Source organism: Acomys russatus, chromosome 22, assembly GCF_903995435.1.
Source record: "Acomys russatus chromosome 22, mAcoRus1.1, whole genome shotgun sequence".
NCBI classification, from domain to species: domain Eukaryota; kingdom Metazoa; phylum Chordata; class Mammalia; order Rodentia; family Muridae; genus Acomys; species Acomys russatus.
This window is the reverse complement of record NC_067158.1, coordinates 52639851-52663651: the sequence shown is the minus strand read 5'-3', so window position 1 is coordinate 52663651 and position 23801 is coordinate 52639851. Positions and strand designations below refer to the sequence as shown.

At 46.5% G+C, this 23801-nt stretch overlaps 1 protein-coding gene across 3 annotated transcripts in view; it reads right to left on the bottom strand.

Annotated features, from left to right (window-relative positions):
* Positions 1-23801, bottom strand: part of Tbc1d1 (TBC1 domain family member 1) — a 195835-nt gene that overhangs the window by 36499 nt on the left and 135535 nt on the right. For 2 of the 3 annotated variants that reach the window (XM_051165263.1, XM_051165266.1), the window contains 5 exons: positions 23315-23595; positions 21030-21188; positions 20360-20479; positions 19219-19358; positions 1013-1198 (listed from right to left, as the gene is read on the bottom strand). In XM_051165263.1, the coding sequence (XP_051021220.1) occupies positions 1013-1198; positions 19219-19358; positions 20360-20479; positions 21030-21188; positions 23315-23595 (886 nt within the window). The remainder of the gene's footprint in view (positions 1-1012; positions 1199-19218; positions 19359-20359; positions 20480-21029; positions 21189-23314; positions 23596-23801) is intronic. The other variant, XM_051165264.1, reaches the window with a different exon arrangement.

Here is a 23801-nt window from a genome sequence, read left to right as displayed (position 1 = left end):
TCTATCTCCTCACTACGACACCAGCCAAGCAGAGCAGCAGAGAGCTCCAGCCAACAGCGCCTCACGGGACATAACACATTCTCAGAGTTTATTCATAAGATCTAGTGCCCTAGTTTCAGCTCCATTCAGGCTTCAGGGTCCTTATTAAAAGACAAAAACAGGTGACCAAGGAAAACGACTGGTACCATGAGCGAACCTCCTGCTACAGCCTCCCTTTGGGAGAGTGTGCTCAGACGTCCCACTCAAAATCTTTAGGAGTTCAAATCCAGGCAGTGGTTCACACCCCGGAACCAACTTGGTTCCCACAGGGAACATATATGCAGCTGCTTAAGCTACTCTGAAAAAATGACATCTATTGATTCAAGTCTTGAAACAGGAAATACAAATCTAAGCTTTCTAAGTTCCTGTCATATTTTGATAATGGTATTTATATAGGTAAAGCTCAGATAACTTTCTATTCAGGAACTCATTAATAGCCACACAAAATGGAGAGTTTATTCTCAATGCCCAGACAGAAACTGTGGCTGAGGATCTAAAAAAAATAAATAAACCCACCACAAAACTAACCAACTGATTAAACAAACAATATAAGCCACTTCTGAAGGTTAGAGCTTAAATGGCAGTTTATACCTTGAAGTTCTAGACATGGTGCTTATAACGCCATGCAGGAATCTGTAGCAGATGGGTGAGTTGGTAAGACTCCTTTAAATGTCTGGGAAGTAAATGGTGTCACCATCACTTTGAAAAAGTAAACAGACGTGACAGGCACTCATGTGTGTGAGGCCACCTTGACTGTTGATTAGGGTTGTACCCTGCCTGCAGGGATCAGGCACGAGCCAGCATCACACCCCAGGCTGTACCCAGCCTGCAGGGATCAGGCACAAGCGCCAGAGTCACACTCCAGGCTGTACCCAGCCTGCAGGGGTCAGGCACGAGCGCCAGCATCACACCCCAGACTGTACCCTGCCTGCAGGGATCAGGCACGAGCGCCAGCGTCACACCCCAGACAGACCTTGTAGCTTCTGATTCTCCTTCTCCATCCTGAGCAGCAGGATCTGCTGCAGAATCGCCTTCTTCCACAGCTCCCGAAGCTCGCGTGATGTCCTCTTCTTCTCTTCCGGTACAGGGCCAAACGGTCTGTCTTCACATACTGGCTCTAAAGGGGAGCGTGGTGGGAGCTCTCCCAGCTCAGAATAATCTGGAAACAAAAAAGGACATTGCAGGATGTTATTTCTTTCCTTTGCAAATCGTGTGTGTGTGTGTGTGTGTGTGTGTGTGTGTGTGTGTGTGTGTGTGTGTGTGTGTGTGTGTGTGTGTGTGTGTCTCAACTCTGTGGAGTTGGTCCTCTCCGTCCACCTGTGCTTGGGTCCTTGTGACTGAACTCAGGTCATGGGCTCACATGATAAGCACCTTTACCCACTGAGTCATCCCACCAGCCTTGGAATGGTCTGTTTTTTCAACAACAAACAGTACACATTCAAATGCTTTACCAACTTAGAAATGTCTGCTCAATTCGTTAAGACATGGCATCACCAAATGTAAAATTTATGTTCTGAGGCCAGCAAGATGGCTCAGCAGGTGAAGGGGCTTGTCACGAAGGCTGGCAACCTGACACTGATCCCCAGGGCCCACACGAGGGACCCACATGACTCCCAAAAATTGTCCTCTCATCTTCACATATGCATGCTTGCCTCTGCCCCACATACAAATAAATAAACAAAAAATAAATGTGACTTAATACTATGTTTTCATATTCACCACAATAAATTATGTATGACTCACAAACAGGAAATAAACGACACATTAACTAGGAAGCAAAAGCTTGAGTAATTGGGGAAATGTTTAAAGACACGTTTTAGGGTTTAGGATACCTTCTGAGGTTATCTTATAACAATCAATCATATAGTTGCTATTATGTTTCTTTTGGGGAAGGGTTTCGAGACAAGGTCTCTCTGTGTAGCCTTGACTATCCTGGACTCGCTTTGTAGACCAGGCTGGCCTCGAACTCACAGTGATCCACCTGCCTCTGCCTCCCAAGTGCTGGGATTAAAGGTGTGCGCCACCACTGCTCGGCGCTATTATGTTTCTATAACCATTTGTTTAACACAACCAGCCTAAGACACCAGTAGTTAGTTTTATCAATCAAACAAAGAAGGTGTTTGAGAGACTTTCCCAACATCATGTAGCTAGGCAGCAGGAAACCAGCATGGGAACACAGCAGCCTGGCTTACACAAGCATCCTACTGTCGGTGTCAGGCAACCTGAGCACACTACATGTACTTAAGAGACAATGTGAACTGAGGCTGTTAACAGATCTCCCATCACGCGCAGGGCGCTAGCGGCATTGCATACAACTGTCTGAAAAGGAAACTAAGGCCCAGAAAGTCCAACCAAATGGGCAAGCAGGTGCACAGGAATTCGGTCCATTGTCTACCGGGCTCAGAAGCCAGCTGCTCACCAACTTCCAAGTGTTCCCACATCAGTTTCTACACTTCTGTCTTATCCAGCGCCTCACGTTTCACAAATCTATATCCCTCTCTGCAGAAACCACGTTCCCGAAACACACAGAACTGTAATTTTCAAGTTCCTTACAGACACGTACAGTGTCTGTCCTGCTCGCTGTGACCCTAGCACTAATAGTAGTAGTGGTCAAAGTACAACTGGGCCTCACACGACCACAAGCATCCCCAGGAGCAACTGTGTACACTGAACATTAAGCAACTCAGGTCTTAACATTTGCAAGTGAAACAAGCTTCACGGGAAGCTTGGGCCTCAAAATTACCCAAATAGTTTTCTTGATAGATACCACTTACCGAAGTTAGATCAAGATCATATAATCAATTTAAACATACCTATAACTCCTAATGAAATTAAAAGTCTCTAATTGAAAAAAAAAAAAATCCCAGGCCAGATGGTTTTAACACGGAATTCTACCAGTCTTTCAAAGAGCTAATGACAAGACTTCTCAAATTATTCCATAAAACAGAAACAGAAGAAACACTTTTCAATTTATTTTATGAGACCACAGTTATCCTGATACTCAAACCACATAAAGACTCAACAAAGAAAATGATTTACAGAGCAATTTCTCTTAGGAACATAGATGCAAATATTCTCAAAAATATTTGCAAACCAAATCCAACAACACATCAAAAAGATCATCCACCATGATTAAGTAGGTTTCAACCCAGAGAGGCTGGGATAGTTCAACATACGTAAGTTGATAAATGCCATCCTCCCCAGAAATAAACTGAAAGGAAAAAAAAAATGACATGATCATCTCATTAGATGCAGAAAAAGCCTTAAACAAAAATCCAACACCCCTTCATGATAAGTCCTGAAGAGATTAGGGATTCAAGGGACATACCTTAATAAAGGCAATACAAGGCAAGCCCATAGCCAACATCACCTTAATGGAGAGAAACTCAAAAGCAGTTCCACTAAAAATCAGGGAGGGACAAGGCTGTCCACTCTCTCCAAATCTACTCCATACAGTACCTAAAGTCTTAGCTAGAGCAATAAGACAACTAACTGAATAGGATCAAGGGTTACAAATGGGAAAGGAAGAAGCCAAAGTGCGCCGCCCCCCTCCCCCCACAGACAAAGCCCTAGCTATACAGGAACTCTCTTTTTAGACCAGGCTGGCCTTGAACTCAGAGATCCACCCCTACCTCCAGAGTGCTGAGATTAAAGGCCTGCACCACTACACCTGGCTTGATAAACACTTTCAACACAGTGGTTAGATAGAAAGCCAACTCGCTAAAATCAGTAGCCCTCCTACAGGTAATTGACAACCAGACAGAGAAAGATATCAGGGAAACAACATTCTTCCTAATAGCCTCAAATAATATAAAATGTGTTTGGGTAACTCTAAGCAAGCAAGTGAAAGACTTGTATAATAAAACCTTTAAGACATTGAAAAAGATATCAGAAGATGGAAAGATCTCCCACGTTCATGGATTAGTAGGGTTAATATAGTAAAATGGTGATCCTACCAAACACAATCTACAGATTGAATGCAATCACTCAAAATTCCAACTTTTCACATATTTTGAAAGGACAACTTAAAGTCCGTGGGTCTGTCCATCCCTCCCTCCCCACCCCCTCGCGCTCCCTCCCTCCCCGCCCCCTCTCCAGGATTAGCTAAAACAATCCTGAATAATAAAATACCTGTGGGTGGCATCACCATTCTTGACCTCAAATTGTACTAGAGAACTTACAGTAATAAAACAGCAGGTATTGGTACAAAAACAGATATACTGGTTGGTGGAATAGAATTGGAGACCCAGGCCAAAATCCATACTTGGTTTTTGAAAAAGAAGCCAGAAACGCACACTGGTCAAATTGGAAGACTGTGTGCAGAAGAGTGTAAACAGGTCCACACTTACCACCTGTGCAAAACTCAACTCCAAATGGATCAAAGACTTCAACATAAAACATACAACGCTGAACATGATAGGAGAGACAGTGGGGAAAAGCCTGGAACTTGTTTGCACAGGCAAAGACTTCTGAACACAACACCATTTGCACAGGCACTAAGATTAGCATGGGACCTCATGAGACTGACAGGCTTCTGCATGGCCAAGTACACCGTCATTTCAACAAAGTGGCTCCTACAGAACTGGAAAGAACTTTACCAACTACATGTATAATAAAGGGCTAATATCCAAAATACATAAAAAATTTCAAGAAACTAGATACCAAGAAAACAAATAACCCAATTGAAAAACAGAGTACATATCTACACGGAGAATTCTCAAAACAAGAAACTCAAATGGCTGAGAAATATTTTTAAAAATGTTAAAAAAAAAAAAAAAGAAATGTTCAACATCTTTACATATCAGGGAAATGCAAATCCCAACTATTTTGCGATTTTATCTTATACCAATCAGAATGGCTAAGATCAATATAAAAAACAACAGCTCATGCTGGTGAAGATGTGGAGTGAGGGGAACAGCGATCCAGTGCTGGTGGGAGTGCAAACCTATACAGCCATCATGGAAATCAGTGTGGCGGCTCCTGAGGAAGGCGGGAATCCATCTACCTCAAGAGCCAGGTTTACTGCTCTTGGGTATATCCTCAAGGGATGCTTCACCCTGCCACAGAGACGGTCCTCAGCCACGGTCACTGCTACTCTAGTCGTAATAGAAATTGGAAACAACCAAGATGTCCCTCAACAGATGAACGCATTTTAAAGACAAAGTGGTACATTTACACAATAGAATATTATTCAACCATTAAAAAAATGCAATAATGAAAATTTCAAGTAAATGGATAGAATTAGAAAAAAAAATCATCCTATCAATGCATTAGTGGTAGATGCCTTTAATCCTAGCACTTGGGAGGCAGAGGCAGGAAGATTTTTGAGTTTGAGGCCAGCTTGGTGTACAGAGCAAGTTCCAGGACAGCCAGGGCTACATAGAGAAACCCTGCTGCGAAAGAAAAAAAAAAAAGGCAACAACAATAACAACAAGCAAAAACAACCCCCACCCCCAAAAAAGAAAAACCCTGATAAGGTAATCCAGAAAGACGAATATGATCTTCATTTGCTTGTACATAGATATTGATAAGATGGGTCAACAGACAAAGGGCTGCCGGTTAAGTATGACCTCTACCCTCATATACAAACAGCGGAAAAGATGAGAAGAAAATGTGCCACAACTTCTGTACCAGAGAGACAGAGAGCAGGGACCATGTGTGGTTAGCTGTGGTACTCACACGAGGCCCTCAGATTCATCCACCAGGAGTTTTAAGAAGATGCCAGACAGCACAGCATTCATTATTTACACTGCAATGTCTGGGACTAGAGTTGCTGATCAAGCCTCCTCTTCCTGGAGTTGCCATGGGCACAGGAGATGAGATCTGCCTCAGGGCTTCCTCCAACAGCCTGTGGGTCCCAGTGGAGATGAGCTCAGTCCTCAGGACTGCTCTTCAGATTATGGCCCTGAGAGCTTGGGAGAAATACATTCTTGGTCTCAATCCTCGAGGCCTGATAGATCATGAAGTCCTGGCCACACCCAGCAACCAGGCTTACACAACTGGAGATTCTAATAGGCATATATGTTTGAAGGCCTTGGATCCGGGCGTTTAGCATGTTCACCACAGTTAAACTTTTCATACAGTGGTCATAACTGGTGGTGTCATACTATGTGGCCTTGTAACATGAGACAACAGGCATGTCTTGTGCTGATTTTGTTTTTGCAGTTCTGGGGATCTTAAATAAGGGTTTCGTGAACACTCAGCAACCATTCCACCACTGAGCTAACCCCTTAGCCCCAGGGGTGCCTTTAAATAAATTTCAAATTAAACAATGGCTCTGTCCATCATGTGCACTCTGACCATTAAACAGCATACAAAAATACATGTCTTTTTAAACACTGGCCAAATCACATCATCTTGGTCAAAGGCAATTGTTTGAACTAAAAATAATACCATTTTCTTAAGAAATGCATTCATAAAGAGGCTCCTCCCCACTGATCCAAATCTACCACCCACACAAATCGAGCAATAATAAATTTCCTTCCAAAAAACTCCAGATCTGAACACAAATAGTCAGGGACAGAGACCAGTGAGTCACTCATCACAACAGAAAAATAGACTGCACAGAGATAAGGGCACAATTTCCCAACTCAGGTTATGTAGCCAAGTGCAGCAGCGAAGCAGGCACAGGCGCGCGCGCACACACACACACACACACACACACACACACACACACACAGCTGCACACCTCTCTTCCTACCTCTGCTTGTGTGGAGCAGAGATACACACACCCTGCTGCACATCTCTTCCTATGTCAGCTACACACACACACACACACACACACACACACACACACACACACAAACACAGACAAGACACAGACACACAGACACAGCTGCACACCTCTTCCTACCTCTGCTTGTGTGGAGCAGAGCTACACACACACACTCTGCTGCACACCTCTTCCTATGTCAGATACACACACAGAGAGACACAGACAAGACACACACACACACACACACCCTGCTGCACACCTCTTCCTACCTCAAGGCCACCACACACTGCCAGGAAAGCTGCAGTCAGGGGTCAGGGTCTCTCTGCTGCCCAGTTTCTACTGAGGCCTGGTGAAGAGACCACCTCAGAGAAGACCCCGACTCCTTCACTGCCCCGTAAGCTTCTGCCCGCTGTAGCACAGGTAGCACCACGGCACAGGTGCTAAGGGGCTAAAAGTAGACATGGGAAAACTCAAGCGGTTACATTATGGAGAGGGAGAGAGTAGGAGAGAACAGGCATGCCACAGGCTGGGGGGCAGAGCTGCTAGAGCTTCTGCAGCTGTACCTCATCTCCTACCCTGCAGGGGCCAGGGCTTCAACATAGGAATCTGGGGAGGGGGCTAGCATTCAACCCACTGCAGGGGCAAGGCCATTCTAAATTGCCCATTCATTCTACTTCCACAAACAGATTTGGCCCAATGCTCTCTAGGAATCCTGCAAGCATGATAAATCCGCTGCAATTTCCCAGGGACAAGGACTAGCCTTATACGGTTTGGAATTTATTAAAACTTTCATTAAGGGCATGGCAAAGATTATTACAGGGGCTGGAGGTGCACCCCTATGGGGAAGTGCCTGATTAGCATTCATGAAACATTTTTTATAAAAAAGACAACAATGACGACGACGACTACTACAACACACACACACACACACACACACACACACACACACTTCTCTAAACAAAACAGAAGGAAGAGCTACAATGCTGTGGGCTGAGAGGTGAAAAGACTGGAGTGGAGAGCTGAGTGAAAAATCACAGGACGGGAGGGTTGGTGGAGTGTACACAATGGAAGGAGAGCTCAGGTGGAAAGGACAGAGACTGACAGAACAGCACAAACGGCAACTCTCAGGAGAGGTCCAAGTTTCCCCTTTCTGGCCCAGGGAAACTGTAAGTATTTATCTATATAGTTATATTTTTTACATTCTTTTAGAGAGCAAGTTTCCTACAGTCCTAACTCCCAAGGATAAGCACCATGACATTTCCTTACATTCTCCCCCGCCTTTCACTGAACTACATTTTGCTAGCCCTGCCTCGTGAGCAGCACCTTGGCCCCTTACTACTTCTTTAAAGCTCCATAACGGGGGGGGGGGGGGGGGGGGGTGGGTGGTGGGTGGGGGGGATGGTGGTGAAGAGGGGGGTTGGCAGGCTCTGAAGCACCTGAGCACGTATGTGTTGGCCAAGGCTCTAAAAAGCACGGCGACACGACCCCTGGATCATAACAGGCAAGGGCTCATAAAGGGGAGGGGTACACACACCAGGGACTCATCTCTGGAGAGGGACACTAGAAGTTTCATATCTAGAAACAACTAGAAAATGAACCGGGTCGCACCATAGCCCATGCGAAGTGGACATTTTTTAGAGCTGGGAAGGAGATAAAGTAGGGATGGGAAGCAGATGGCACTGTAAGCTCTCAGTAAGGGTCGGCACCGTGAGGGAGGGAGGAAAGGTATGGCTGAGGAAGAGCCAGGGAAGGCATGTCAAGCCGGGCGTGGTGGCGCACGCCTTTAATCCCAGCACTCAGGAGGCAGAGGCAGGCGGATCGCTGTGAGTTCAAGACCAGCCTGGTCTACAAAGCGAGTCCAGGACAGCCAAGGCTACACAGAGAAACTCTGTCTCGAAAAACCAAAAAAATAAATAAATAAATAAATAAAGAAAGAAAGAAAGAAAGAAAGAAAGAAAGAAAAGAAAAGAAAAAGAAAAAAGAAAGAAAGAAAGAAAGAAAAATAAAAAGAAAAGGCATAAAGGCATGTTTAGGTACCAGAGTCTCACAGGGAGGGGCTTTTGGCTAAGCTGCTGGATAGCAAGCCATGCCTGAGTGGCCAAAGGCTGCAGCTATGACCTCTGCTGCCCTCCTCCTGCCGCCACCTTGCAGACATCTGTCACTGAAACTCTAGTCCCACCCGCCTATTACCCAATGCTTATCTGAGTGTGTGATCTAAGGTTGGACTCATGAGAGGAAGCCATGGCCTGAGAGTCAGGAAACACTTTTGTGCTTTGCTGGGGAGAGGGGACAGGGAAGTCCACGTGATGAAACAAGAAGTTTAAAATAGAGGGGCAGGTTCTTTCCCCCACCCACTACAACGTTCAGCCTGTGAAATGTGGAACTGTCGCCTTTCCCTGGAAAACTCAGGCCTACAGCTTTCCAAGCAGGGCAAACACACTGGTTGTATCAGCTTGGGAGGCTTCCTCCTCCTCCTCAGGCAGCGCGCTGTGAGGCAGCTGGCAAACTGAGGCAACGGTGCAGATGACCTGCATTACTGTCCAGAGAGCCAGTGGGCTTCTTTTGGACAATATGACAGTCTCTGTGGTGTTAAAAGTGAGCTGAGCCTAAGTGTGATGGTATAAGCCTAGCATCCAGGCACGCAGGAAGACCTTGAGTTCAAGGGCAGCCTGGGCTACACTGCAAGAATTTGCATCGAAAAACAAAACCAAACAACGTGGCTGCCATTTGTTGGGGAGGTACCTACTTTTCTTTTCTTTCTTTCTTTCTTTCTTTTTTAAAGACTTATTTATTTATTTATTTATTTATTTATTTATTTATTTATTTTGTATGCAGTGTTCTGTCTGCACACCAGAAGAGGATACTAGGTCTCATTATAGATGGCTGTGAGCCACCATATGGTTGCTGGGAATTGAACTCAGGACCTTTGCAAGAGCAGCCAGTGCTCTTAACCTCTGAGCCATCTCTCCAGTCCCCCTACTTCTATTTTCTAAACACCCAAAGAGGATGAGGTGGCCTGCACTCTACGTGGTAACAGCTTCCACCGACTGGCCCCACATCCCTACCACCATCAGACAGATGCTGTCACTACGCTGCGCTACACATGCACGCGCTGTGGATAACGAGGTCACAGAAGAGCCATGGCAGGTAACCATCTCACACCCCTTAGAATGACCTCTATCAGACTAACCAGAAAATAGCAAATGCTGCGAAGGCTTTGTGTGAAGATATAGGAACTCTAGGGCACTGGGAAGGCACAGCTGCTGTGAAAAGTATGTGGAATGGTAAAAATACAAGGGCCATATTGGTCAAACATCCCACTTCTAGTAATTGCACCCAGGTTCACAACAGCAGAGAGATGGGTACCAAAAACGTCTGGTCAGTGTAACAAAACCACATGTTGCACACATGTACAACAGAATATAAACTGGTCTTGAAAAGGGAAGCCCTGGCACAGGCTAGCTGGGGGAAGCTATGCTAACTTAAGGAAGCCTCTCACAGGAAGATGAGAGCTGCAGGATTTCACTCACAGGAAACAGCTAAAGTGGCTGCATTCATAGAAATGGAAAGCAGAACAAAGGTTAAGGGGGGTGGGGACAAGGGAGGGGTGTTGATGGTTTTAAGGGTTTCAGTTTTACAACAGGAAAACCCATAATCAAAATTTACCATCTTAACCACTTTGGGGTGTAAGTATGTGTTTTACACAACAAAATTCATTTTGGAAACATTTTAACCCTTAACCAGGATACTACCCCGGTGAAGTATTTTCAAAGCCACACACTTTCTCTCAAGTGGCCAGCTTTCTCTCAGTAGCAGAATTATTTATCACGGTAGGAGTCTTGCTTTTTATTTATTTATTTATTTATTTAATTATTTTCTTTGGAATCAAGTCTTGCGGTGGATGTGGTCCAGGGTGGTCTTGAACTCTCGGATGCTACTGCATCTGCCTCCTGGTTTTATGGGAGCACCCTCCTACGCCTGGCTCTGAGTTTTGTTTTACCACATGACATACCAAGTAAACAGAGGACCGCAGGCTAGAATGAGGCAGTGGGAAAGAACCTACAGAATCCCTGTTGAAACACTGCAGCTGGGAAAAGGAGGGTGTGTGAGGAAAGAGGCTTCTCAGGAGGCAGGCCGCCTTCCCAAAGGTCACAGCATTTGGTACTTGAAATCACAGCAGTCCAGCACTAGCTCTCCATGTGGCTGTGTCGCAAGCTCTCTGTTGTTTTCTGAAGACTCACACTTCTGCCGTATGTGGGAGGCCCGAGCTCTCATGCACAGTGCAACACTGCCCCGCAGAGCTCCACACGGTGACTGGTAATATATCTTACAGAACCAGGAGCTGAGGTGTGCAGAGCAGCCCTTGCCAGCTTCTGACCAGGTGCTCTGTAACTGGGTGACCTGGACTCTCTTCTTGAGAACAGGGCAAACCAAGGCTGCTGTGAGCATTGGGACTGCAGGCCTCGGTCTTTTCCTATATAAAATGAGGCACTAAATTAAGACATTTTGCTGCTGTTGTTGTTGAAATATTAAAAAAACAAACAAACCCAAACCTGGCTAAGTGTATGCAGCCTGCACTTTGTTTCCTTGCAAGCATCATGAGTGAACAAGACTGTGAGGGGAGGAATCTCCCCTCCTGCCTTCCAATCTAAGCCCCATGGAGGGGTTTCCAGTGGAAGGCCCCACTGAAGCCTCATGGGCTGAGGAAGCCAAATGCTTCTATTACACCCACCATAACGCTACACTCCAGCCTTGGTAACTAGGGGAGGTAGGACTGCAGCATACAGCCCTAGAATGGGGACTGAGGTAAAACAGTAAACGGGCTGAGACTAGACATGGCTGCTCATCCCAGTAAAACAGAACCTACTACCCACAAATGTCCTTCGCCCAAAGCCCCCCAGCTAAAGCACCCTGACAGCAAATGAGCCATCCTCACCATCTGTGGAAAAGGCAGTGTTCTCTCAAGTAGAAAATCCATCCTTTGCCACTACCAATCATATTCAGAAATGTGAAAAGTGCTCCTGCTTTGGTGAACAATGTTTACAATCTTTCAGGGCTTGGGCTGCACACATTTTCATTTGTATGTAAGTTTTAAAACAAATTTACTTGGAAAAGTCCGTTTGGACAACAGCATAATGCATCCCTTGGCTTTGTCTCAGGATTTACAAAAACAAGAGCTTACTAACTGTGCCAAAGGCTGTAACTCTGGAGCCGCCAGCCCACGCACAAGGGGCACCAGCAGCACTCTCTCCAGGGGACAAATGTTCCTTCCTTTCAGTGTAAAGGACAGGAGCCATGTGATCAGGCAGACTCTAATCCCCCTGCCCCTGGCTTTGGGGTTCCTGGTTAATGCCTAAATTGTGGGCTTTCTAGCAAATTATCAGGTAAGTCTGCAAAACTTCCAACTTGAGGCATGCTCTTTTACTATGACATAGCCTCTCTCTCAACAGGGACTAGCTGAAGTGAGACCAGTCAAAAGCTCTTGATAAGTTAGTGTTAAAACCGTGAACAGTTCATCTGTGCAACTAGAGACTGGATTTAATGTTTATCAGAATTGGTTAGAACTTAGCTGCATTGACTACTCAGAACAGTTATTCAATCTGTCCACCATCTCTTTTAAAACTGAGTAGTGGCACCTAGGAACTTAGTGTGTAGAAAAGCAGAGACACTAAATGCTTGAGGATAGTTACAAGAGCGCCTGCTAGTGTTCAGTGGGTGTTATGACAAGAAGGTAAGAGTGTAATGGCGTCCTGAGCTGCTACAGGGCACAGCCAGTTTTCATTCTGATGTCTATCTCTATTACTGACCACTCAGCGCTGAGGACCAAGTTTAGATTAGAAGATAAGGAGCCCTTCCCTGTAAGGCACAGGGCTTGAGGGCTAATCTCCAAAAAATTTAATCTCCAGCACCGAAACTTCACCAAACCATGGCCCTCTGGCTGGGCTCCCAGGGTGTGAGGGGAGGCTGTGGGAGCTCCGAGGGAGGCTCCCTGGAGACCAGGCTTCCCATGAGCTCATGAGGGCAGTACCAGGGCCCAAGAGAAGCAGACTGAAGTAAAAGCAAAGCAAACAAGGCCAGCCTGCAGGGAGAACTTAAGTGCCAAGACCTCTTCGTCCAGCTCTCACTTGGCATAACCAGCCCAGTGGGTCAGAAGTGCAGGCACACACCTGGGAAGGGGCTCCACACCAACTCACAACTAAAGTCCTTTTTTTCTTCTTCCTTCTCTCCCCCTCCCTCCTCTCCCCCTCCCCGCGCCCCTCCAAGGCTGGGATCACACCCAGGGTGGGTCTCATGTATTCTAGGCCAGTTTCTACCACTGCATCAAATCCATAGTCCTAACTCCATTTCTTAACAGTCACCACCCCCGAAACCCCTTTTCCATCAATACTCAAAACAGCATGGTTCCTAACAGCCAAGAAGTGGAAACAAGTCATTGTCTACTGACTGGGAAACAGGTTGGAGCATCAGTCTCCATCAAGAGGACAAAACACTGGCATGGTATAACACAGAAGACTTAGAGATCATCATGAGAAGTGGGAGGGGCCAGCACAGAAGGCCATATATTCTGTAGATGCATTTACCAAAAGTGTTCAGGATAAGCAAATCTACAGAGCCAGGGTAGATTACTGATTGCCTATCAACAAGGGGGGGGGGGGGAGGGTCAATGGGCTGTGAATGAATGGTTAGATAATTTTTTTTTTCTAGTGACTTAAGAAGTTTTAAGCTGTATTGTGACGATGGCTGCTCAATGCTATGGCTGTGTCTCCGAAGATAGCAACATTGAACTATGAGCTATAAATGAGTGATTTGTTCAGTGTGTGTGAAGTGCATCCCAATAAAGCTGCTTCTTCTGAAGAATCCCTTCCCAGAGCACATGCTACCCTCCCCCGCAGGGCCAGCCAAGCAAGCACCTAGGAGGCTGCAGGGTACACAGCTGAGGATATGGCTCAGGTAGGAGGCAGGAGGCCAGCAGGTTGGGGCTGTACAGAAGCTCAGCAGACAGTCACTACAGGGGAGCTATAGGCGCAGAGCCAGCCCTGCAAGGGCATGGAGTCTCCTTGTACCCCAATAGCCACACTCTCACCCCAGCCTTCATGTCTAAGGCTGTTTGTCTCAAAATGTTTGCACAAGTCCACAGATTTCTATCTCCCTAAAAATACTTTAAGCTTCTTGGTATTGCAATGTTTGAAGCACTTCAACAGCTCACTGGAACCTATAAAGTTTAATGGTAACATATTAAGCTAGATATGGAAAAACATAGCTATAATCCCAGTATTCACAGGATTGGGAGTTGGAGGCCAGCCTTAGCTACACAGAGTTTGAGGCCAGTATGGACTATGTGAGACCCTGTGTTCCTCTCCAAATTGAAATAAAGATGACAATTCACTGACAATGAGACAGGTTAACTCCTGGCAACACTTAGCCTAAACTCAAAGAGGATGATGGGCATCAAAGGACCTCCTTATGGAGATGGCTTCAAATGTGGCAAACAAGCCACAGGTCAAAATGCCCTCGTTTCTACCACAGACAGAATTTTGCCTAAAAGGGGGCAAGCTTGGATGCAGGCAGAGTCAATGGCCAAACTCTGCCTAGACAGGGTAAGCAAGTCCTCAATAGTTCCTGCCTCACAAATATGTCTGTCAGATATATTGGGCCGGAAGGCTAAAGATGATGCTCCAACGTTATAGAGAGTTTTGGGTGACTGTTCAGGTAGCAACCTGTCTCTGTCCCAGCATACTCAGGTTATCAAGTTTATTCCTTCTCAAGTCTCTAATGGAGTTGATGACCAGGTAGCTTAGTTTTACAATGAAGATGCTTTTAGGTCTCGATAGATGTTTTAAGTTGATAATGACAATATGTGATGGAGATTGATTTACATTCAGAATTTTAGATGCACCAAGATAGGAAAGATGTTTTCTTCAAGGCTGTCAAATACAAATAGCGAAAACACTAAGAATGTAACATTTATATAATTCCTGATGGTGTCATAGTTCTTCTTGCTGTAGGCAGTTTATTGTATATATGTGTAATAATATAAATGTATATGTAAAAAAAATTTTTTTTAAAGTAAAGATGACAAATCAAAAATCTTCTGCTTTGGACTTTGTTCTAAGGACATACAAGCATGCTCTGAGCAGTCACTTGACTGCTGGCTGGGTGCTGCAATCGAGTCACAGTCATCTGATTCCGAGGCCATCCAGCTCCTATGCTGCAGTACACACGCCTCAGCTCCAATCCCCGGGGCTTGCTACCAAGCAGAAGTGGTCAGGGTGATGATGTTCTCAGATCACTTCACACAAAGTGGAAAAACTGGCTGTTTAAATTCCAGAGGCACACCAGGAAAAGCTGACAGGGCTAGCTTAGCAGTGTCAACAGAGACATGAGCAGCCAGCCAAGGCCGGTCACTGTGGCTTCCCTGACTTCTGGGGTGACATGCCAAGAAGCACAACACAAAGAAACATGTGAACCATCAGATCCTTGGCCTAAAAGACTTCACCCCGAGACTTTATTTACCACAGAAAAGCAAAGGTAGATGAAAGTCAACAGCAGCCTTGCTAGGGGAAGTGGCACATGTTGGCAACCCCGGGACCTGGGAGGCTGTGGCAGAGATTTCCAAGTCTAAGTCCTACAAAGCAAAACCCCATCTCATAAAGGAGTAATTAAAAAAAATAATAACTGTCAACTGGACATAATCTGCTTTTGCCCTTGCCATAAAATCCTAAAGGAGGAGAGAATCTTGACTTCAGAACTCCATATTCAAGTGAGTTGCAAGTGGGCAGGAGGTACAACTGTGTGAACTAACAAACAAAAGAGAGCTGGCGAAGGAAGCAAGTGCTTGGGACTGGGAGACCAGATCCATCAGGACAGGGGAGAAACACTGCCACCAAGTGGCAACAGCCTCTCCAGTCACTGCTGAGGTTCCCTGGTCCCAATGCAGCAGCAGTAGGAATCCTTGAGAGTTCCCAAAAGAAAAAGAACCCACTTCAAAGTCTGAACATGACTTGGGAGTCAAGAGGACAGGTCCAGCTTGGGTACGTAAAAATCCTCCCAGGAAGACTAGGGATAAAGCTCAGCTGACAGAGTGCTTGTCCCACATGCGTGCAGCCCTCATTGCAGTCCCCAGCATGGCATTAAAACAAACGCCAGAGAGACAAAAACACCAGGCCACCAACACCAAACACAGCGGCACACGTGTGTAACCCCAGCACTCAGAAGTGGAGGTAGAATCAAGAGGTCAAGGCCAGCATCAGCTGCCCAGTGAGCTCAAGGCTAGCCTGGGCTACTGGGCACCCAGCCTCAGCAACGAATTCCCCAGGATGTGATGCCTGGTGAAAGCCAAGAACCCTGATCAAGAGCAAATTATTGTATAGACGTGGATATGGCGTTCACAGTATTCCACTTATGTCATCCCTTAAAACCTCCCCGGGGTACATACATTCCTGAAGACAAATCAGTCACAAAATGCTTCCTACCTTTTGCATGGTAGCACAGAAGTCATACTGAAGGTCCCTTACACACCTTAGTTTGGCCCTAACTGTTTACATCTTGGTTCACGAGTTTTCTAATGTCGAGTCCTTCACTTTAAGTGGGGCAGGCCGACCCAGCTTGTCTCACAAGACAGAAAAAGCTTTCCACGTTGGCTTCACCGGACTGTATGCTCACACAATGAGTCTCAAGTCAATAAATCATTCTTATTTATGCCAGAAAGTTTCCTCCCCTTTTCAAAACGTGTCAACGTCTGAAGGCATCTATTGTTGGTGAAATGCAACTGTGACATGAAATACTTAAATGAAAAGAACTAGATGAAGACTAAAACTGTTCCCTGGCACAGACCAAACAAAGACTCTCTCCCATTCCAAGTGGAGAGCTGCCTAAAAATTAGTTCATAATGACAAAGAGTTCTCTTTTGTACAGTGCACTGAGAAAATAATCTGGAGGGCATGCACCACCGAGCGTCTAGTTAAAAGCTGATTTCCAGCATCCTGAACAGGCCTGACAGTTAGGTGAGAGCCCTTGGCAAGAAAATCAGGTCGCTGTAGACACTTCATCCTTGGAGCAATCCACGCGGCACAGCCCCCCCGCAGAGGACAAGGGCAGGTCCAGAGCAGCGTTTGTGATGTTTGCTCATATTACTCATCACTGTTTCCCCATCATGTCCTGTTTCCCCATATACACCTCTTCTCAGAAGAAGTCACCGACAGCTCAGTGGTGAAGCACTTGCCTACCAGGCATAAGGCCCTGTGATAAGTCCCTGACACCACAAAGAAAACAAGAAAGTCACTGAGAACCGTCATTATTGGAGGCTCTCGGACCTTGGAGACCTGAGTCTACCTGTAGAGGCCCGGGGCAGTCTTACAGGGAGACTAGCAAGGCCTGGAAGACCCAGATCATACTCACTATGACTGCTTACTCTATGCCCTACCTGCTCAAAGTGAGCTATTCAAATCAGTAATAGTGGGACAGCCTCTCAGAAATGGGGGAGGAGCTTGGGATGCAGCTGGGCCCACCTCATCACAACCGACCTTCCAACAAGATCGCCAAAGGACCCCCAGTCTCACTAATGCTTGAGAAATACTGCTCTGACCCACGAATGGACAAAGCCACCTAAGGGGCAGGTGTGTGCACAACTTTTCCCAGGGACAAGCTCATCACCACCCACCTGTCTATGGTAGGGCCAACAGTGAGGCTCTGAAAACGAGAGACTAATTGGAAGGTAGAGAGAGCATCTCTCTCCTCTACTCAGAGCAGCCAGTGTGTCTGCCTTTAGCCATGCTCTGCGATGCATTCCTGAACACACCCAACCTAGCACAGCTTTGCCCGGATTTACTAAGCACTCCTGTGATACCACCCGGGATGGACGGAATACTTTACCAAGTATGGTCCTTTCAGACACGCAGGGCTACAAATCCTCTGCCCAGGGAACCAATGACACACAAGAGAGGACACGCTTTCCTGGGTTTTGGAGGCTACAACAGTGAGCGGCCTCTGGCATCTGGGGGCATCATGAAGCCTGGGGCTTTATATTTAAGCCACCAAGCAGCTTTTGGCATTGTACTTTGTTGCGTTGTGGAGACACTTGTCTCCCACAGTTGAGTAAAACCTGATGGTTTCCTATTTATCCTGCAGCTTTGCCTTTACATGGGGAGTGCTGCAGCACCACATTTAAGCCACCAGGGAAGATGTAGGGACCAACCTTTGTAGGTTCGGAAGTAGGGCTAGCCCCCTCAGACTTTGTTAATTTAACCTCCACTGCTGAACTCAAAGGGGAGGGGGGAGGGCTACAGGGTAATAGCTCAGTGGTAAAGTACCTGCCTGGCACGTGCTAGGATCTGGGTTCTCTCCCTAGCATGGGTGGGAGATGGACACATTTGAAGATGTTCCTCTACTTTTAACAGACAGTCAAACTGCAAGTATAATTTGACTACTCTCCTTCAGATAGGTTTCTAATGGAAAATTTTGGTTCTTGAGCCTTACTTCAGAGGGGCTTGCACACAGACACTGGCAGGCAGGGCGAGTTAGAGATGCTGTTTGTTCGCCGGCGCCTCACAGTTCACACTGCTCTTCTCCTTTTCATGTGTGTTGTCCATAGTCACTAACAGCCTTTTCTCCAGGATTTGGCTCGGACATAAAATATTAGACTCCCTAGTTTACAGAGCACACACTGCTCCTGCAGTCATACCGTTACTGAGCAGCAAACACCGTGCTTTTAAAATGACTCTGGGCTTGTATTAGGAGCCCTTTCCGAGGTCAGTGAAGGCTGTGGGAGTTCTCTTTTACTTAGGAAACAGTAAGGTTCCCTCTCAGTTTAGTTCAAAATTGTCCTCCTGGGATCTAAATGCAGAACAGGCAATCACTGGAGCATCTGAGCTTGAACAAGGAACCACCAAAGTTGTTTTCTACCAACACTTCAGGGATTTTCTTTCTAATATTATGAATTATAAATATTTGCCAGGAGTGGTAGCGCACGCCTTTAATCCCATCTCTTGGGAAACAGAGGCAGGTGAATCTCTCTGAGTTCAAGGCCAGCCTGGTATAGTTACTGGCCAGCCAAGGGCCACACAGAGAGATCCTCTCTCAACACAACACAATATAACACACACACACACACACACACACACACACACACACACACACACACTGCTTCTAAATTAGCATTATGTTCTCTTACCTAGGTATGGCAAAAATCAGTTTTAGACAGCTCGAGGCAGCCTAAGGCTCTCTCTGGGGAGGACTAGAGGCTGAAAACGGACTCCAGGGCCTACCTCATCCCCGCTTGGGAGTTAAAGTGCTGCTGCTGCTGCTGCTGCTAAGCAGAGTCCTACATGACTTCTATGTCCTTCCATAAGATCATCTCAGAGACCACCTCTGACACTCCAGCCAGTGCCCCGCTCTCTACCTTCCTCCACAGTAGAAGGACACTGGGGACCTCTGTGGCGTTCAAGAACTCTTCAGGGACGCCTTACCTTCATATCTGCTTGGGGAATCACATGCCTTCTGTGGAGTGGCCACTCGAAGGAATATCTGCTGTCTCCATGAATGGCGCCGGGTCTTCATGGGGGTCCCATCTGTGTCACCCAGGTGGTTTTCTTTGGATTCAAAGTCCCTATAATGGCAAGATGATTGATTCATGAGCGGTGGGGAGGCATCAGGGCTTATTTTCAGATGATTTTATTTTTTCCATAAACAGGTAACTTGATAACCACAGAAGCTAAAATCACAGTGGGTCAAAATTCTTAAAGGACACTGCAAAAAAGAACAAGTTCACATGCCCTGTACCACTGCTATCATGAAAAACACGCTAAGAAGTACGCTCTACAGATCGCAGCTTCCAATTGCCTTTCTGCGTGCTGTTTCAAAAGAGAAAAACTAACCACCTAGCTGGGGCATTGTCACCAGAACCCCCATCCATACTAGCCAACATGTGGGGTTGCTTTTCTCAACATCAGATCTCCATGACTGCCACAAATCTCCCCCACCCAGCACAACACACAACTACACCACACATACACCTCCCACACCACACCATACATACACACCCTCTTCCTGCAGCCCCCTGTCCCCACTCCATGCATGCGCACACACTAAAATGGAAAGAAAGCTATAGTTTAACTAGAGAGAACCATCAAGGAAGTAATGGAACAATCACTGGTGATGTCGTCTGCTTTAAAACCTTTAGCTTTAAAACTATAAAACAAAGCATAATTGTTAATATATAAATATAATCTCATTAATTTTCTTTTCATTCATTTGAGCAGGCCCTTGCAATTTACACTCAGCATACACCACAATGAGGCAAGCGTCACGCCTGGCAGATCAGGACCTTGGGAAGGCACAGGAGGCTACTGTCCTTTAACAGCCCTACAGAACCATGCTCTTTACTCTTCTACAGTCACAAGGTCAACAGACCAACCCTCTGCAAAGCTGGAGAGCAAGGTGGCTGCCTGCTTTAAAAATGACTCTTAGGAGAAACAGTATAAAAAAGGCGACATAACAGACTTAGCTACAATGTCCCAGGTGGCAGAAGATGAGTGGAAATGTCCCATCTATGACACAGTAACTTAGCACCTACAGCACCAGACCTGATGGACTGAAATCGAGCCCTACCTGTTCGTGCTCATAAAGTCACAGGTGTGATTTTCATCTACAGGAGCCAGAAATTTTAGAAAATTTGGCACAGAGGAGGAAGAATGGAGTTTTTTCCGCAGGGCGTTACGGTAGAAGACACTAAGAGTTTGGTTGAAAAAACAGTTTAGGATAAAGAAATATAAACACACAAAGTAAATACTCTAAGCTTAAAAAGGAAACCTACTCACTGTAATGCTAAAAAGGAAACCACGTAAGACATTCAAAACACTTCATCAAACTGACTTTCATTTTTAATCAATAAAATAAATTAAATTTTAAAAAATCAGACTATCTTCCAAATAACAAGAACTTATCTAAATTAAGCAGAAAGTTTCTGACATAGTACAAATTACAATGTATACAAACACAGCTGCTAGCTGGTGCACATGCATGTGTGTGTTTCCATAGAGGTAAAGTGATGTGAAAGTTAAGACCATTAAGACTTCTTGAGATAGTTTAGAGAAAACTGAGAGCAAAAGTAAGTCAATTCAAATGACAGCTAGAATAGTAAAGCCAAATAAAAACAAAAAGCCCCCATACAAGTGGTGACCAGGGCTTCTAGCAAGGACAGCCTGCATGCGGCTGGGCTGAGTCAGTGTGAACTCCTGGCAGACAGACAACACTGAACTTGCCATGCGAGTGTGCTCACCTTTTTGGCACAGTATTCCCACTTTGTTCTCCACTGGAATTATGTTTTAGGTACTTAAAAAAGTTTGGTGAGGAGGCGGAGGGGTTAAGACGAGGCGGAGGAGGAGCTGAAGGCTGCCCTGAGCAGCACTTAGACTCACCCCCAGGAAGATGGTCCACACTAAACGGCAATCAGAGAAAGAGGGATTAGAGGGGACAGGGGACACTGCAAGGGACGAAGGGCAGAATTTGGAGAAGGCAAGGCTTTGCTGAGCAGCCACAGGAGTCAGCGGCTGGGCCCTCTCTTCACTCCTCTCTGCTCTCAGGACCAACACTTGATTGGTTCTATGCTTCCAATAATACCTTCTGTTCTGTTGCTGGGAACCAACAGACAACATTTTACAAGTAAAACCAGTTAAAAAAAAGAACAGAATCCACAATTTAGAACCCACGTTTCCCTTTGGGACATCTTGCCCTGAATTTCAAAGCCCTGTTTCCTATAGACTGAGGAGGAAAAGTTCACAAGAGAGAAAGCAAAATAAATACGCCAAAAGTGGACATTTCCCCTCCCTCCCGAGGCTGGCCCATCACAGCACATGACACAGCACAAGAGCGGCAACACTCAGGGCTCTGTCTTTCCACCTAAGGACTGGCACAGAACTCAAGTTTCTCAGGTAGGAACATTCCCAACGCCACCAGAAGAGCAGGGGCGGGGACAAGGGTGGGGTGGGAGGGGGGCACACAGCCACGATGCAGTGTGCTCACAGGGCGGTGGAAAGCAGGGAGCCCTGCAGACTTGTTACACAGAGTAGCTTAGGAAAGCAAAGGCTTTGTATGTGGCTCCAGGATTGTCAGCTCGTGTCACATCTTCCCTCCACACATGTCAGACTCAAATGCTGCACCTGGTACAAGTCACACGGACATACATGTCCCCAGCTTGGGAGGCTGCTACCACACACAGGTATGGCCCCATTTTTAAAACTTATTTTCAAGGATAACTTGGGGCCTGGTTACAGTCTCTGGCACTTGGTGTTGGTCAAAAAGAGACGCCACCCCACCCCACCCCACCCCACCTCACCCCCAAAACACGGGGAAAGCTTCTGTCCCCGCACTGCTTAGGCTTCTCTGTAGCTGGAGAAGCCTAGCTGTTTATTTGAGCCCAATTCTAAAAAGAGTGTGCTGGCTAGTTTTATGTCAAGTTGACACAAGCCAGAGTCATCGGAGAGCAAGGAGCCTCAACTGAGAAAAAGCCTCTGTGTTCTCAGCAGGCTGTAGGCAAGCCTGTAGGGCACTTTTCTTAATTAGTGACTGATAAGGAAGGGCCCAGCCCATTGTAGGTGATACCCCCCCAGGCTGGTGGTCCTGGGTTCTATAAGAAAGCAGGCTGAGCAAGCCCTGGGGAGCAAGCCAGTAAGCAGCACCCTCCATGGCCTCTGCATGAGCTCCTGCCTCCAGGTTCCTACTGTGTGAGTTCCTGTCCTGACTTCCTTCAATAATGGACTATGATGCAGAAGTACAAGCCAAATAAACCCTTTCCTCCCTGACTTGCCATTGGTCACAGTGTTTCAGCACAGCAATTGTAGCCCTAAGTTAAAACAAGGAGTGAACGCTGAATCTAGAATCCCCACAGTGGCAAGTTTTAGAGAGCAGCAACTCTGATTCCGTCACACAGAGCTGGTCAATAGATCTGCCCAGGTAGCCGGGGTCGGGGGTGGGGGGGGGGGTGGGGTGGCAGCGCACACCTTTAATCCCAGCACTTGGGAAGCAGAGGGAGGTGGATCTCTGTGAGTTCGAGGCCAACCTGGTCTACAAAGTGAGTCCAGGACAGCCAGGGCTACACAGAGAAACTGCATCTCAAAAAACTAAAACAATAAATACACAAACAAACGAACAAACTAGCTAGCTATGGCCAGGTGACACCTAGATGAAGACAGCCAGGGCCAGTGCCCAGGCTTCTGGGTACCATCATGGACAACCACAGCATACCTCTCCCGCTCTGCTCGTGCGGACACTGTGTCCCCATCCCGCCACAGTCCTGATCTAGGTGTCCAAAGGAGGGAATTCCTCCACTCACACACCACCTTTCCCAAGACCAGCAGACAAGTTCCAAAATCAGCACCTCATGCATTAAGGACGCATGATGCACAGAAGGACCGTTTTTGCTCATGTCTGTCTGCACGCATATCCGTCTACGCACTTCCCGAGGGAGCCAGCAGAACATGATACTGCTTCAAGCTCTATCGTTTGAAGCCACGGATCAAAGCTGCCTCAGTATCTTTTGCCCAAATGTCTTTAAGAAAGTCTTACTTGTGGTCATGAGGTGTCTCCGTGCTCACGGAGTGATACCTCATGAGTTTTCTTTGAGAGACCCCTGGAGAGCTCTGAGCAGGTTCTGGAGGCACCAGGCACTCCACAGGGAAATGACTCAGGGTGTTGGCTCTCCTCCTGAACGCCTGCTGCGGTGACAACAGAGCAGACTCTTCTGCAATGTGGCTCTCTGAGTCAGTGGACAGGTCATCGGAAGAGCCAAGGAGCTTGAAGGAGCTCTCAGAGATGGGCACAGCCTCCTTGTCACCCATGGACAGCTCCTGATAACAGATAGACAACAGATTAGGCACACCATGGGAAAATGGGGAGGGGGGCAAGGAGTCGGGGGACAATGGCTGGTAATGGCACAGGGAACCCCTAAATACATAGGCCTGTCTGACTAGGGTGTCATCTAGAGGCTAGCAAGAATATACGGCTATTAAGGCTGTTACCTAATATTTGATTCTCAGAGATAGGTGTTTGCCTG